Source organism: Chamaea fasciata, unplaced genomic scaffold (genome assembly GCF_029207755.1).
Source record: "Chamaea fasciata isolate MVZ Bird 193981 ecotype frontalis unplaced genomic scaffold, bChaFas1.0.hap1 SCAF_5, whole genome shotgun sequence".
Taxonomy (NCBI): Eukaryota; Metazoa; Chordata; class Aves; order Passeriformes; family Sylviidae; genus Chamaea; species Chamaea fasciata.
This window is the reverse complement of record NW_027094090.1, coordinates 52,141,359-52,159,311: the sequence shown is the minus strand read 5'-3', so window position 1 is coordinate 52,159,311 and position 17,953 is coordinate 52,141,359. Positions and strand designations below refer to the sequence as shown.

General features: G+C 38.2%; 1 protein-coding gene across 9 annotated transcripts in view; it reads right to left on the bottom strand.

Moving 5' to 3' along the window:
- The window catches only part of SHISAL1 (shisa like 1), a 72,377-nt gene that overhangs the window by 33,411 nt on the left and 21,013 nt on the right, over positions 1–17,953 (bottom strand). For 8 of the 9 annotated variants that reach the window (XR_010720834.1, XR_010720835.1, XM_066183665.1 and 5 more), the window contains one exon: positions 5,111–5,209. Coding sequence is in view for 7 of the 9 variants with exons in the window: in XM_066183665.1 (XP_066039762.1) it covers positions 5,111–5,177 (67 nt within the window). In the remaining 2 variants the exon portion in view is untranslated. Of the gene's footprint in view, positions 1–5,110; positions 5,210–5,629; positions 5,712–17,953 lie in introns of those variants that run through there. The other variant, XM_066183664.1, reaches the window with a different exon arrangement.

Here is a 17,953-nt window from a genome sequence, read left to right as displayed (position 1 = left end):
GAGTACATGTACCCCACAGACACCCCAAAGGGCTTAAGTTCTGAGGAAAGTCAAATGTGGAAGCTGAGTCTGAATCCTCTTAGCAGTGAAATGTTTTTCCTTCGGAGAACTGAGGCTCAGCAGTGCTGTAGGTAGCTGTAGTTCATAAGGTTACAGCAATTAATAAATGATATATTAACTTTGGACTGACAGAATTAACCCTTGTAATTTGGTGCATGAGTTTTCTGTCAGTTTACCAGTACAAGAGGTTATATAGAATGACTTGCACGGATTTAGCTGAACTGCACTGCACCCCTCTGCACAGAGCCCCTGTTGATCTGCAATTGCATCTGTGTACCTTATCTAATCCTCATTTTTTTCTACCTTGCTCAAAAAAAAAAGGCTATTTCTAACACTTTTGTTTGTCAATTATATAAAATATATTAATTTCAAGACAAAGGATTGTGACAGCAGAGATTTTTTTTTATTTGTGTGTAGAGAGGGGGAGCCTAGAACAAAAAACAGAGTACTAAACTGATACTAAGGTAATCTTGTACTGCAGTCTGAGTCAAGAAAGCCCACTCTAAATATTTATATATGCACAAACATACCTGGCATCATTACTTGCACGAAAGAAAAAATCATTTTTGCAGATTAATTCAGTCAGGAACTGAAAGTGCTGGAAGAAAGCCATTTCTAAAGGAATACAGATATTGAGAAAAGTAATTACCTACCTGTTCTTGCCCTACCTGGGAGAACGCATGGGTTCCAAATGTGAGGATGCTATCATCAGTAAAGAAACTTTTTTTAGACTTAGGTTTTCAACAACCTCAGTAACTCTTGTAACAAATCTGCATGTTCAAATTCTGCCACAAAATCCACACAGCATGTAATTGCATGGGAGTGAGTTTGTTTGAACAAGTACTTTGCTGCACCCCTCCTTAACTAAAATAGCAACAATAAGTGTGCCAGGATTGATTATGTTTGGAAAAACCTCAATGTTTGCAGCTGGAAGGGACCTCTGGAGGTCATCTCATGCAAATCCTCTGCTTAGGCAGTGACACCTGTTCCCCAGAACTATGTCCAAATGACTTTTGAGTATCTCCAAGAATGGAGACTCCACATCCTCCACAAGCAACCTGTGGCAGTGCTCAGTGCCCCTGACAGAGGAAAAGCATTTCTGGACTTTTGGACGGATTGCAGTTTGTGTCCATGGCCTCTGGTCCTGTCACTACCACTCAGAGGTTAAGCCTGCTTGTCACTGCCAAAGGTTTGGTGAAACTGCCCATGTGGAAATGTCCCTTGATCCCTACATGTCTCCTCTGCACATTTTAGAAAGAAAACAACCCCCAAACTTCTCTGAGAATGAAAACTAAGGAAAGCATGATTACAGAAGGAAGGGAAAATTAAGACAACACCACGTCCTAGGAGGAGGGACATCTGCAATAAAACAGTCCTAAGCAAATCTTAAAATAGCAAAATGTGTTGGTGATTAAATCAATGCATGATGTGATGACTGAATCCCATTCGGAACTCAGCAGTCAGTGTGTGGTGGGTCAGCCCTGCCGGGCAGCTGAATCACACAGCTGCTTGCTTGCTTACCCCTCCCAGTGGGATGGGCCAGGGAATCAGAAGGGCAGAGAGAAAATTCATGGGTTGAGATAAAAACTGTATAATAAATAAGAAAAAAACCCACAACACCATCAACAAGAAAAAAACCCAAAACACAAGTGATGCTAAAGCACTCACTCACTACCAGCAGACTGATGTCCAGCCAGTCCCTGAGCAATTTTTGGATAAACTCCCACCCCAATTTTATTGCTGAGCATCCATCTCCTGGTATAGAAACCACCTTGGCCAGTCTGGGTCAGCAGTGCCAGCCTGTCACCAGCCACAATAGTGCTGTGGTACCAGTACTGCTTTGGTCGCCGGCCTAAAACACAGCCTTGAGCCCATACCAGCCAGACTCAGCACACAGAGAAAACACTTTCTCAATTTATTGTAATCTGTGTAATTTCAGTTGCTGTCTTTGCTTCTCTGTGGATCAGAGAGCAAATAAACAAAGTGGGACTTATTTTCTTCCAAGTATTTTTTTTTCCTGAAAATAACTTTGCTTAAATCCCCAGGTTTAAAGGACCTTATTTCTATAGAAATACTTCAGATGAAAGTATTGTACCTGTAAAGACCTTAAGTTGTCTGTTGCAAAGGTGCAGCTGTGTCTGAAGTGGAGTTGCAAGTGCAAATCCTCACGCTGTTTTTGAAAACAGTTATTGAGCAGTGGATACAGATGCTCCTCTCTCTGTTCCAACTGATTTCAAGAGAATAGTCTGTCATGCTTCATCATCACAAGACTTACCTACTTCACTCTAAAAACTACACAGCCAGCAAACAACAAACTGTTACTTCTCTATCTGGTCACAGCTAGAGATCTGCCCCTAATGTACATTTTTAATTTAGATACTGAATTTTTAAAGCCCCAAGACACGCTGAATGGCTAGTGTTTATAAGCTTTCCATATGGAACCACAGAAATATTCATATGTATGCATTTTACCACATGTTGATTTGCTGTATGGATGTTCATTTCCTACTTCAAAGAAAAAATGCTGTAATATGCAAATAATCTGATGATTTTTGCTTGTTAATATAAGCCTTGCTGTCAGCACTGATTTTATCAATGTGCTGCAATCCTTTAAATGAGTAAGCATCAACATTTGCAAAGCCAATCTAAGAGTTAGTGGTCACAAAGTCGTTTTTCCAGCATGACTGCACATTGCTCCTCCTTTTATTATGCATTCCTTGTGTGCCCAGTAAAACCAGTAAGTGTTCACAACACCTAAACCATCACTGTGATCTCACTAGCACTGAAATAAAATACCTCCAGTTTCAGTATTCTCAATCCAGAAATTGATTACTAAGACTGTTTATCTTAGTATACCAAAGACTTGGAAGTAAAGTAAGATCTTACAGATGGAATTCTGTAAATCTAGGGCCCTCAAAAGGAGCCTTGCCATTAGATTTTCATTTCAGCTAAGGTTAAAAATGAGGTTTGTATCATTCCAGTGAGAGTAGCTTTGTTTTCCCCCCCCCCCCATCATTCACTGCATACAGCCAGTAGTTTTCCTTTATGGAAACTGATCTATCTTGGACAAAAAAATTACACTGGCTGGCTGAAAAATCATAATAAATTTCCTCCTGTAAAATGTGCTGTGAGTTACCAATGACCTAAACCCGTTCCTATAGATGACAGGCAAAATTCCACAAGGAGGGAGCAGAGTTTGGCTGGCATAAAAGACTTGTGGTGTTTCAAATTAAGCCTGGACTCTACATGCTAATAGAGGACATCAGATAATAGAACACCAATAGCCATGGAGTAACAAATTGATAAGAAACACATTTACAAAGCCAACAGTTATCAAGGATAATAGATAAATTATGTAAGAAGTAAAAGCTGTGTGTAACTGGTTTCAAATAAAAAACATTGCACTTCACAGGCAGTACCTCTAAGAGAGAATATAAAAAAATTATCTGGGTTTGAGGGAATAAACCAGTGGCTGAATCCAGATACTTGCATAAACAGTGCAATCACAGTGTCCCACTCAGCTCCAACACAGGTGTTTATTTGTGTCATCTTGAGGAAAGGGGTTGGAGGAGTGGGATGTCAGGACAGCTCTAACAAAAGTTCCCTATAAACAGTGGCGAAGGTAAAAAAAATTAAAAATCGACAGAAGTGACTGGTGCAGCTGGAACAGTTTTGTGATGTTTGATCCCTGTTTGATCACTTCATTGAAGACTTCTTGATAACTGATTTAACTGCTACACCAGGGAGGTGGATTTTTGAAATTTCTTTAGCCTAGAGGAAGAGAAAGAAGCAGCTCCAGCCCCTGTGCCTGATCCCAGTCCATCAGAGGAGGAGGACAGTTCCATAATCAGGAATGCAGCACCACACATGGGGATTTCAGGGGAAGGGCTCTAAAGAAAAACACTGATTTAACACAAGCAGAGGAGTGCTCTAATTGATAATATTACACCATTGTTAGCAAAAGGTCTGTGTCAGAGCTAAATAATGAACTATCATTAGCAAGAATCAATTTGAACACTGCAAACAAGCAACGAGACTGTGGGCAACAAAACACATGCTTGAACTGACTAGTGAGGATATGAGTATTAATATTTTATGAACATTAAAGACACAGACTCAGTAGTAACAATTTTGACTGGAGCACAAGGATATTTTAAGAAACATGGTGCCTGGTAAAGTTTTAACTCTGGTGGTTGGGGATGTGATGTACTACAAGAGAATAAGGAGCAGTGATTGAAAAAAAAAAACAACCCAGTCTTTTGTATTAAAAACAGCCTCAAGAATGGAAGATAAAAGATACTGAACTAAGAACCAGTAAGACCAAATCTACTTGGACTGCGAGACTTTTGAAATTTTATTTTAAACATTCACTCATGATTTCAAAAAACTCTAATGCCATAAATGACTTCTGATGAACAAATACAACCAATAATCAGAGCAGTCAAGTAATTCTCAGTCTAACAACTGGCACCTTGCCACACAAACCCTTTCAGTGTGCTAATAGCAAACATCTAGAGCAGAACTACCAAGCATCAGGAGAAACATCTCTGGTCCAGTCAATTCTTTAGATTGAGGAAAATTACATCCATTCCAAGTTCAATTCTTCAGGTGCTTTACATTCTCTAGTGTGCACACAGGAAAACACACAGCTGGAACCTGACCTGCTCTGCTCCCAGTGGATGGTTATTTACTAAAATGGACATGGTGTATAGCGATATAGAAAATTTTCTTTTCTTTTAGGCATGCTGAGAAAACAGCATATCCAAAGCAATTAGCTAGTCTTTCAACTTTCCAGTCTGCTTTGTTCTTAAAGTGAATTTTCAATTCCATTTCAAATTCCAGTTTCTAGTTCTTAAATACAAGGAGGCTTCATTTATACTGGAACTAGATGATCTTGAAAGCTCCTTCCAGCCCTAACCATTCTATGATTCTGTGATATTATGCAATTAACAATCATTTGGTCTTGGTTATTTTGTACGAACCCAGTATTAAATTGCAATTATTTTTTTGCTGTGGTACACACCAGTACAAGATAAATTATAAAAGTTACCTGCTGACAAGAGTAATGAGAGCAGAACCATCAGCGCATTCAAGGACTGTTGACCACAACTTGTCATCGTTGGCTTTCATTGGTCCATTAGAGAATTACCTGTTGGACAAGATGTAACATCATGATCAAGTGTCTGTTTCATCTCCTTGCATCGTTCAAATGTTCACTTCCCCAAAAAGATTGGGTAAAATGAGATGGCTTCACACAGCAGGGAAAAAAAATCAGATTTTTTTTTTCTGGACTTAAAAGTGAAATAAATTCTCCTTTTTATGATTAAAATTCCTTTCTCATTTCACCATGGATATGTACAGCTGTTTACATACTTTTCATTAACACAGAGTAGAGCTGAATCATATGAAGTCTTTACTGAATATTCCTATGTCCCCTGTAATCTACATCCAGCAGAACTGTGTTTGTTTTACTTCACAAAACCAGGCTATTGTATGATATGTGTAGGGGCTAGAACAGAATAAACAACAGAAAAATAAATTGGCTGCTTTGAAAGTCAATCTGTTTTACCCCATTAGAGGGTGCAGTCACCCAGAAAGTGGATCAAGCAACTGAGATGGGTTACAAACACTTCAAAAAGCATCTTTTCATCAGCACCAGAGCCTTTCATGGGATTATTATTTGTTGTTTTCCTAGGACAGGGAGTGAGAAGTGATGCAGTTATATCTGACTGGCAGCCCTCCTACAAAGGCTTCCCTTGGTGTTTCCCAGACAAGGGGGAGTCCAAACTCCTCTTCAGGTTGACTCAACACCAGCAGCTGCAGCAGGGACTGTCCCAGGTGTTACCACCAAGGTGAGCAGGAGTTGGGTGCTCTCTGGTCCTGCCATCACTGATAAACCCAACTAACACTGGGTATGGGAGGTTTCCAGCATCCTGGAGTCACACTGACATCAGGGCACAACAAAAGAGGTGATTCTGCCTTTCTGCACAAACCCTGAGTGCAACTGGGCCACAGACAGGAGGGCCCAGAGAGTGCTGCAGTGAGCTGGTGTGGTGGATCCAACTCCTGTGCTGCTAAAATTGTTCTAAGGTGTTTACAAGGCAGCAGCTTGGGGGAAAAAGAAAGGGAAATGGCAATTTCTGTAAAAATTACTCTGCTCCCAACACCTCAAGAGGCACATCTGCCAAATGCTTATGAAATAAATGCTGTATCCTATAAATACTGCATGGTTTACTAGTTGGTGCCTGCTACAACCTACTGAATCAAATTAAAATCCCCAAACAATTGCACCTGCATGTAACAAAAGAGGGAGGGGGTGCAAATTAACACACCATGAGTAGCTGAATTCTGAGTAACAGACGTGGGCATTGGAGGGGAGACACGGTGCTACCTACAAAGTGTTGAGAGGCAAAAGATTTCTAACACAAAATTCTGTCTGCAGCATAAGCAGATTCACCAAGAACTATTTTTGCATATATATCACAAACCTAAAAGTCAGTGTAATTTTTGTACAAGAAATCATAACGGTTCACACTGTTTGCTGCAAGCATAATTAACACCCAAACCACTATATTTCTAGCTTTAAAATAAGCCAGTTCCTCCAGAGGAAAACAATTTGAAACTGTAACACTGTAAAAAGAAAATAGAAGTGCAACAAACTAGGAATGCTAAGTAAGAATATTCCTCCTAAATACTGTTTGAAAAAACTGCCCCCTCTTTTTTTCAGAAGGAATATCATATTAATTAGGAAACTAAGCAGACTTAAAGTTGGAATTGAACAAAACTCAACAGAGTAATAATGAATATAAGCCAGAGGTTGAGAATGTAGGCATTTAATAATGAAAAACAGCTACAAATAATTTGCTATTGCCAATATTGATAGGAACAAAAGGAATTTGATCTTTTCCCGAGTAAACTAAAGCTGCAGGAATTCTGGTAGTGATTCATTACTAAGGGAAAACTTGGCCTTCAGAACAGTTAATTAAAAAGAGATCAATAAGCACTCCTGTTGTGTATATGGGATGACAAAGATGTTTGGTATAGCTGAGACTATTAAATATTTCCATATCAAGAATAATTCAGGATGACATTAATGAGTTGATACTCAGGTTTGTAATTTGATATTTGCAATTCTGTGTAATTTGTACCTGTTTATTTCAATAGAGCTGGCTGGGGGACATCTATATCTATATCTATATCTATATCTATATCTATATCTATATCTATATCTATATCTATATCTATATCTATATCTATATCTATATCTATATCTATATCTATATCTATCTATATCTATATCTACATCTATATCTATATCTATATCTGTATCTATATCTATCATTTTTTTAGTTTGTTGGAAAACAACAGCAACTTTTCAGGTCCTCTGAAGAGGACCTGAAGAAACATAAGAACATTTTTAGAAGTAAATGAGATAACCCAGGTAATCACAAGCTTGTGAGTGTGATGTCGATCCAGACAAAATTAATGGCATGGTTAATATGCATTCCAATTAATAAAAAATTAAGGAGATAAATATAATTAACGTGATCACTATGGGCTTATGGCAAAGTTAATTTTATTTCTCTCAGGGCTGTTGACCAAAGTAGCTTAAAGATAATGTAGGAGATGCCTGTAGCATGCAATTTGAGCAGGCTGTGCGAATGCTGAAAGAAGGCTTCTGATCAGTTGTGGAAGAATAATTCAGTCTGGAAATCAGGTCTTGGAATGTACAATCCGGTTAGTAACTGAGTACAGCCTCACTGCTAATTTCTTAAACAGCACTAAAGGTACAGATCTAGAAGCTTTTCAGGAAGGGAAAATTTTTTCAATTATATCCAACAGAATGGGCAGCAATGAAACTGGCATTTTAATCCAAATCATGCAATGTTTGTATTTTATTGAATATCAGCTGGGAGGATCAGCGAGGGGGACTAGACAGTGAGAGCTGCACATCAAGAGCCAGCAGAGTGACAGGATCTGTGTAAATGAATACATACACACACCCAGATATATATATTAGAGACAGTAGGGAAATGCTCCAGTTTTATAACTTAATAAGCAATAATTTTATGGCCTCGGTGATCATTACACAGAGTAAGACCATTTTTCAGCAGTCAGAAATACAAATAACTGTTTACTCCTTGACTGTTTTGAGTTTATTGCATGTCACTGTCTGCCTAAAGCCATCGTACTTCATGCAGTACCATGGTGACATCTCTGAGCTCTTAGAGCCCAAGCAGCCACTGGAAGAGAGGTGCAGGACAACAGGTGATATGCTACAAGGAAGAGCTAAAATCATACACAGTATTTCCTGATGTCAGGCCACAGAATAGAGAGGGCAGAAGCATTGTAATTAGCAGTGATCTAGATAAATAAATTACCATTTATTATTGTTATTAATTAAAGATTGATGGAATGTAAAATAAGAGAATTACATCTGAAGGACAGAGAAAAGGGAGGTATCACCGTAGTCTCTTTTTTTGTTTTTTTTTTTTGCATAGAATTTGAGGGCCTAGAGGCTGTGTGATTATGTTTTCCTTCTAGTTCAGAAAGCCAGCAATTAGAAGGGTGGTTTAACACACCAGTTTTCATTTTAAATACACCATTCTAAGCTTATTTGTGGTCACTGTGGAGGTAAGGATGATGCCCATCCTTTTCCGCCTCCTTTAAGATTCATACCCTCACACCACCTCCTCCCTCCTGCTGGCAATCACAAGTATCTCTGCAGCTAACCCAGAAAGCAGACAAAAGGAATGGTTGAGGAATCACATTTTTAGAGGCTTTTTTCCACTGTTTTTCCAAATCTTGTCTTTTTTCTCCCCTCTCACTATTCATTATTACTACCACTATGATGATGATGATGATGATGATGATGATGATGATGATGATGATGATGATGCAAGCAGCTGCATGGCACGTAGTTGCAGGCTGGCGTTAAACCATGACATGTGTTTAATCTGGAATAGAAGAAATGGTCCTCACTCATGGTTTCTGCTACCTTCTCTTGAATACTCTGTCCAGAATATTGCTTTCCCTTGCAGAAGATGCAGCCATGCATGACCCAAAGAGAGCAACACTCAAAGGAAATGTGCTGTAATGTTATGATCAAGAGGACCTTAGAAATGTATGAGCTCATTATGCCAGATTTTACTTTTCTGTGACATTTTAGCTCTCACTCTGTTCCTACCTACACTGCTTTGGTTAGCCTCATAGTTTTATCTAGCTGTCTTTTCTTGAAGGGAATCAGTGAATCACTGCAAAGAAAAGCTGCCAAGAGAAACAACCATTTCATGAGGAAAGATTCTGAGAAAGGAATTATTTTCCCCTGACTTTGAAGGAAAGGAAAAGTTATGTTTAGTGTGAAAAACAATGCACATTTTGCATTTTTTGGTTATAAAGAAACACAAAAGAAGCTTGAGCAAGAGAATTTATTAAACACATCAGCACCGCCTCACAAGTTTTCTCTCTGCCTCGAACAGAAAATAGGGCCATTTCAGGAGATCATTTAATTCCTTTGTCCTGCCTGTAGGATAAAAACATCTAAACCATGCTTAGCAGAAATTCACAGGATTCCCACCACGAGTATTTTTCTAACTTTCTCAGGCAATTCCCTAGAGTGTTTCTCTACCCTACAAAGGTTTTCCTATGCGCATCCTGCAGCTCCTTTGCTTTGCTTTAAGCCCTCTCTATCAGATTTACCTACAGACACACTGGTTACACCTCTTTGCATCAATCTTTTAATTAATGCATACAAGAAGTGCTATCATATCTTCACTCAGCCTTTTCTTAGGCTAGCAGCTTACACCTTTTGCAATCTTTCCTTAAAAAACATCCTTGTTACACCTTCTATGCTCCCTCCTTTACCTGCCTCTATCCTTTATAGCAAGGTTGTGCAAGTAACTTCAGCATCATTTTGTTTTCAGTGCTTTGTATTTTCTTAGTGCCCTGAAAGTCCTAACAAACATCCCAAGAGCTGCCAGTTCTTCCAAGAGAAAAAAAACCACAGCATTACCAAAGTGCAGAGAGCCACGGAGCCTCTGCTAATTCTCAGTTACTCAAAGGACTCACAGGTTGAATCCCTATTAAAGCAAGAGAGGCACATCTACTCACAGACAAAACTACACGGGTAAAAATGCACCAGGGCTACATGAGAGACAATGCTGGTGCATTGTGGCAGAAGTAGGGGATGAGTAACAAGGCCAGAGCATGCTTGAGAAAGCTGTTTAAAATTAGATGGAAAAGAAAAGGCTGTGATCCAAACCTAACTCCTAGTCCAGCTCTGTTCACTTCTCACATTAAAGGGGGCTTAAAAATGCATCCAGTATGTGCTCATGAATGCCATTACAATGAAATTACAGGCTTATTACAAAGCAAGCAATGTAACTGGCATGAAAGAAAACCTGATTATTAAGAAAACATGTGGTTTCACACTGCAGCAACCCCAACAAAATGTTTATGGAGAACAGATACTAAGTTTCAATTGACAGTTGTCTTGAAACCACCTATGAAAAGGAGCTGCTGGTAGAAAACCTTCTGGATTATGATGCAGCACTAACATTACTCAGTGCCTCTTTCCTAAAAACATCTCACTCCACATATGCTGGAATTCAAGCATGTGTGAGTCCCTACCCAACTGCAGATAAAGCCTTTGCACTCAGCTTTAGTACTGCTGAAGGCGAGCAAATGTATTTTACGCTACCTAGGCCACAGAATTCTTCCCCCTTGTTTTATGAATTTTGTAACTGAAAATATTAACTGCTTTGTTTTATTTCACCCTCCTGTTACATTATTTCCCACAGCTGTTCTCCAAACAGTTATGAAGAGACAACAAGCATGAATCCTAAAAAAATAAGCTCTGAAGTACACCCTGAAGACCATCCCGTGAACTCCAAGTTGCTATTAACAGGATGGGGCCAGAAACCTGCACATGCCACAAGTGTCAGCTGTCAAAGCCACTCAGTCCTCTCCTTGCACCTCTCTTTTACCCTTTCCCCTTTGCACTAATACATTTATTTGGTCACTGGGAGCTGTCCCACAGCCACATCCTGGGAGACACATCATAAACATCCAAGTTGGAAATGAGTTTTAGCAGTTCCCACTCTAGGCACAATGCACAGTAGAGTCCGATACAGAAGTTAAAAGGTCCTTTTATTACAAAAGAATTCACTTTAGAAACTCAGTGGTGCATTCAGACCTTATTACCACGAAGTTTAATTGATGGGAAAGTTCCACAAGAGAGCACAAACTATTTATTTACAGCCAAATTCTAAACTGTCTCCGTAGCAAATCTAAAGATATTAAAGATAACACCATAATGTAGCTGTAGTGCAAATAAGTGATCCATTACTTACTTGCATTTGGTAGAATAAACGTTTAATTTCTTAGATTCATTGTTGATTAAGGTCAGAAAATTTAAGACTGTTGTCTGTCCTACAACTGGCCTTACACTGTATACATTAGACATCATTTTGGGGAAAAATACATAAATTACTTTGTGGAGACAGTCACCTTTGTAAAAATACCAGCTGCACTTGTGATGATTTACTGACACTGATAACTAACTTCAACTACAAGTTAGTGGCAACTTTCTCACTTGTCTTTAAGCAAGATTCATTCTGTGTCAAGAGCTGCAGTGCTCCCTAATGCTCTGAAACCACTGGTTTTTATATCAGGTTTTTTATGAAGGAAACCAGAGGTTGCCAAGCAGAAGGAGAGAAAGTATGCAGAGCAACAGAAAAGTGACTTTCAACAATTTATCTTTTCCTTCTTTTTTTTTTAAGCATGGAATTTTTGGACCTGAAAAACCAGGTAAAACAAAGCTGTGCTGCTGGTGAGACTAAAATATTTGTATTTTTTCATTTGCATGTACTTTATCAGCCTAAGCATAGGCAGCTGATAAAGGTTTTTTGTAGTCATCCAGAACCCTTATTTTTATTGAAATAACTCAGTTCAGATGTACACCTGGATTATTGAGTCAGATGAGGGAGTTTTGCACAACCCAACATCTATGATCTGTGGGAGCTCAACCGAATGCTTTGTTAATGAATTCATAAATCTCCCAGGGTGAGACTATCAAGCTGTGCTATCAATCTAGGAAAACTGAATTTTCACTCTGAAATTATGAATGGTCTTGGTCTCCCATGAGGCAGGAACGATAAGGAAATATACACAGTTGTGTAATAATATTCTAAGAGAATTTAAGAAAGTGATGGGATACATTTTTAAGTGATTACAAATCTCTACTGTTAATCAGGTTTCAGTTTTTGAAGAAACGCAAGGCTCTCCTCCGGGGAAACTTCTGCTTGTGTTTTTTGAGTTACTTTCAATAGGGAACCAGAGCAAATGTGCTTTAATTTAAAATATTACCAAGTCTTAAATTAATAACACAATTTCTACTAGTTTATGTGAAACAGTTTGTCCAAGTAATTTTAAGGATGTTACTAAGAAATAAAATGAGTTTTGATGGTAAGATTAGAGGTTTTACAAAAGCCAAGTTTTAGGAAACTCCCAGATCTAATCCCTCATTCTGCTTTACAGTATAGCTCTAAAACTTGCCAATGTGTGTACCTGTAAAAAGGGCAGTAAACCTGGCTAGTGTATTTTTAATATCCATTTGAGAAAAAAGTAATATATCAGCAGTTTATCTAGTGAGAAATGTGAGCACATTTTTGGTTTCCCCAATATGCTGTCAGCTGTATATCCACAGAAAGCAGAAACTACCTATAGTCTCTCTGGGAACTTTTTTGATACGTTTTCTTTTCAAAATGGCCTCTTCTGAAAAATAAACCTTCCAGTGCAAAGTCTGTAACACCTATATTTTATTTAATTCTCACATTCTTCAACATCAATTATCAACATCTGTATCTCATCAGATATGCTTCTAACCTTCTGTCACTCTGGGTCTACAGACATTTTCAAATGTTATTTTGTTCAAAAGTGAAAAAATATGAGGAGCAAGTTAAACAAAAAATGAAGTCAATTCAGAAAAGCATTAATTTGATCACATCAAAGGAAATCAGAATTCTCATAAATACTTTTTTTCTCTTTCCATCAGCTTATGAAAGTATGTTTCCTTTTTTGAATACAAATTACTACTCCATTCCTTTACAATATCATTAAACATTTCAAAATGCAAAAAAACCCTCTTCTTTTTTTCCCTCATGAGGATCATTTAACCATGCCAACACAAAGTGTAGCTTATCTGACATGGATGGACCTGCTCTACAAGTATTGTGGCAACATTATTCCAACTTTCCTAAGGATAACACCTCAATGTGCAAAAGGCAGGACTTCTTAATTTTTAAAAGCTGAAACTAGTCCCTCAAGAGGAAAATAACTCTGAATTCCTGCAAACATTTTGGTCAAGTCTTCCTCACCCTCTTGTTAAAGAAAATAATGAAAAACATCCAGTGGACTAAACTGAGAAATCAGAGAATCAAGATGAAAGGGACCCACAAGCATCAGCAAGTTCAACTCCGAAAGAATTTAGCTCTCCTCTTAAAACATCTGCAAATGTTTCACACACTGAAATGTTTCTCAGTAACATCACAAATGAAGGTTGTTCCTAAAGCAGACTCTAACAGGAAGAGGAGCTGTCACTGCACCAACTAAGGAAAAAGGAAACTGTGTGGGAGCCTTAACCAAGGACTGCTGGAAAGAAAAAAAAATGCACAGTAGAAGTGGGAGTAACTTCCTTTTCACCTCTTCTTTTGCCTCATTCTGACTGAACAACCAGCCTCACACTGCAGGAGAAAATGGCATTTTTAACTGCTGCACACATAAAAACAATAAAAAGCTGGTTTTAAGGGCAGTTCATGGCTGTACTACTGCAACTGTCCTAGCTCTCAGCTATTCTAATTAAAACCCCTGAATTTTCAACCCCAAGAACACTGAATTGTTAACAAAAGCCTAATTTTGAAAGTAACAAGGCAGAGAAGCCAAGGAAAATGCTAGTGAATCCTTTGTCCTCTCCTCCTAAGCAGAAATACCTGCAGGACAAAAGAAAGGACAATTTTTAGCAGCCAGAACAGCAGGTGTGGAGGTTGCCAAGCAGAAGGAGATAAAGCATGCAGAGCAACAGAAAAGTGGCTTTCAACAATTTATCTTTTTCTTCTCTTTTTAAGCATGCAATTTTTGGACCTGAAAAACCAGGTAAAACAAAGCTGTGCTGCTGGTGGTGATATCACAGGGCCCCAAGCTTTGTTTCACACCCTTTGCTTTGCACGAAGTAAAAGCTGCTCATTTTATGCCCAGCTTGGGATGTCTGCAGATTTTATGCTGTGCACAGAGGTGGGTGTGAGAGGAGCCACATCCCAAGGCTTGTAGAGAATTCCACAGAAATTTTGATTCTTGGCCTCCCATGGATCAAGCATCAAACACCCCTCTCCTCACTGAGCCAAATGGAATGTATCAGAAGCCTGACATAGAAGCCACAGTTGTCTAATATTTGTTGATAAGCTCAGTGGGCAAGTTTACATCCCTTACACAGAGCATAATCTAGGGTGTTCCAGCTACTACAGTCAACACCACATTTTGGCTCCAAACAGTCCCATCCCTAAAACTTGCCTCCATCTGAAACACTTCTCATTAATAAATGTATAACTACAGCAATACACAGAGAAAAATTTTCCAGAACTTTCTGAAATGGTTCTTCTGAAAGCAAAAAGTGACATGCAATTCCCACCTTCCCTAGAGAAAACCACCAAGAGAACCTCTGAAGTCCAAATATTGGGTAAGTAAGGGTGAAAGTATAGCACTCATCACATATGTAACACAGCAAAGCTATTTACCAGCAAGCACTACTGCAGTCATGCAGTCTGTTCCTCGTCACAGATATTTTGGAGTCCAAACAAATAGAGGAAAAAAAAAAAAAAGAAAGAAAAAAAGACAAGTGGAGGGGTGGCACTATTTCTAGTTTACAGAAAGGATGCTGATGCTCAGAGCAGTTACAGTCATAAAGAAGGAATACAATAGACTTTAGGACTGTGCATCAAGTTTGTAGACCTAACACTTTAAACAGGAAACATTGATTTAAAAAGCCATGTGGAAAATGATCAGGGTAGGAAAAAAGAACTTCACCTATGAGAATACAAACTCACTTGATGTTTAAAAGATTTTCATGGAGTTTATGTACAGAAGAGAGCATGGCTTGGGAATTCTGCTGCACCCTATTTAGTAATGGTCAACTCTCAAGTCGTAAAGCTGAGATGTGGTGGTTACAGGTTGATTACAACTTTCTGACAGGAACCAGATGCCAGCCATTGCATCTTTGAGATGCACTTACAAAGTCTCTGACCCAAAGAACTCAAAATTTAATTATGCCTCTGTATAATTAAACACACACCTCAACTTAATTAAAGATTGTGGTGAAAGGATACAGGGATACCAACATCACTTTAAACCATCCTTGCTGATAACAAGCTTAGATATCTCTGAAGGATCACACTTAATCTCCACATTCAGATAGTGAGGAACAGCTCAATGCTGTAATGAAGCAAAATAAGAATGTAGAGTTTTAAATAAAAAGAATTATTTTAAAAATTAGATGCTTTGTTTCTGGAAATTTTAGCTCAACAACTGCTTTTCCTCTCAGCAGTAACACTATATTACATGCATTACCTCATCAAAGACAAAATAAAAAAGCCTTTACTCATACAGGGATCAGTTTCTCACATTCTCCTAATGACCCACTCTTTGGGGTATTTTAGCAACATGAAATTAGTTACATTTGGTAAGCAGCAGCTTTATTACCATATAACACGGACAGTTTAGCTTTATTCCTTTCAATGGGGAACACAGGAAGCTGATCATAAAAAAGAAACCCCAAAAAATCAACCAACCAACCAAAAAAAAAAAAAACCTCAAACAAAACAAAAACTAAAACAACAACAACAAAAACCCCCAACCAACCAACAAAACCCCAAAACAAAAAAACAAAACAAAACAAAAATCCCAAAACCAAAAAACCAAAGCTGGAACTACAGCATCCAAGGCAAGAAGGGACCAACATGCTTGCAAATTTTATGAACAGAGTGTTATTTTAATCCTGGTATCTCAAGGCATTTTCAAGGTCTGTTCCCAAAATATTATGCCTATAGTAACAACACTTCTGTTAGCCTCTTGTCTAATAAAAATCTAATTCTTCTGGCAGCTGCCACAGATGGTCATTCTGCAATCTTTTTCTTTTCACCAACCAAAGGCCTTCAATGCCCACTTTGTATTATAGTTATCAGTATGGAGGAAGTCACATAGCCCAGACAATCAATTCTGTGTCTTGGCACAGTAAACTACATCCAAAATATACTGAATGGTGAAATCCTTAAACCTTCAATGTAACTGAACTGAATCTAATGAAGAGCAGAGAGGCTTTTAATATTTAAAATTAATCCCTTTCAGTTAAAGGTAACAAACCAGAATTCCCCACATAGAAAGGCCTGATATGGAGAAAGAAGGATTGAAATCTGCCTTCCTTATTTTACTTGGAATGACAACTCACAGAGACATCTCTGGACAATTCTGGGGGAAAGACAGCTATTATTTTAAGAGGCAAATTATAGAAATATTTAATTTCTTTCTCATATAAATGATAAAGAAACTGAATGACAGCATAATGGGAAACAGAGTTGTCCAAGTAAGTGGATGGTAGCCAGATAAGCTGATTCTGTTCCTTCCCATCTTCTACTTCTTTCAGCTGCTTGTATCATTATTTAGTCCCTCCAGCAGAAATGATGTGAATAGAAACAATCAGATCTGAAAACCCCTTTCCATTGCTGAGTTTTATTCTGGATAATTATTTTACTAAAAATCAAATTCAGCAGTCCATTCCTCAGCTTCCTTGGTAATCAACTGTCTTCTACACTAATAAACATATTGCTCTGGTTTGTGGCATTTCAGCAAAGGTCATATGTCAGCCTCTTTTCTCCTTGTTGTCCTTTTTTTTTTCTCTTCAAACAAACCCTTATATTGAGTAAACCACTTATCCATGAATCCTCATGTTTTAATATCTGGGCTTTAACATCAGTTACAAGGGTAGGCACAGACTGGAGCATGGTTTGGTGTAATTTCTATCAGGAAATCACCATCTAGGATTACTGTCCTTTTCAGGAACCATAACACTGGCAAAGGAGGCTTTTCCAAGGGCTCTTGAAGAGCTGTTGGAGCTACTGTAGATCCTTAGTGAAACCTCAAGTCAAACAAACTTCTGAAAGAATTGTCAGTAAATTCTACTTTAGGAACATAATCTGGATTTGCCATTACAGCAAAATGTAGCAAAATAAACACAGTCCTCCTAAGAAGGTTTAACCAATACAAGGTCTCTCATGCAAAGACATAATTCATTTTTATTTAGCATCTTATCCATTCTGCACTAATACAATGCAGAAATTTGATTGTCCTGCCCACAAGAGTGAAAGCTTAGGAAAAAGCATTGTAAGCTTACCAACTAAAGGAAGTCATCTGCCCAAAAAATGGTTTACGTAGTTTTCAGAGGCCAGAATAACATCTTATTCCATGTGCATGTGACTCAAAGCATTAGACTCATCACAGGAACTGCAACAGGGCTTTTTGGCTGGCAGAATTACACCTTAAAACTTCTAGAACTTTAGTTTATCATCCTTGTTTTCTGCTGACTGGTAGAACTATCAGATGGCTGCACTCTAGTTCAGTAGTTTAGAAGACCGTATCAGTCCAGTCTTCCTGCAGAACTGATTTCCAAATATGAGGCCATGTGGAGAAGTTTGTCTTAATGATTAATTTGTCTTAATGATTAATTTCTTCTACATTCCTCTAACAAGGCTAAAAATGTAAAATTATCATCATGGATATCTTTTACTTCAATGACTTCTATTGATCAGCTTCAAATAAATAGTAAATGCTACTGGACCAGATTAACATT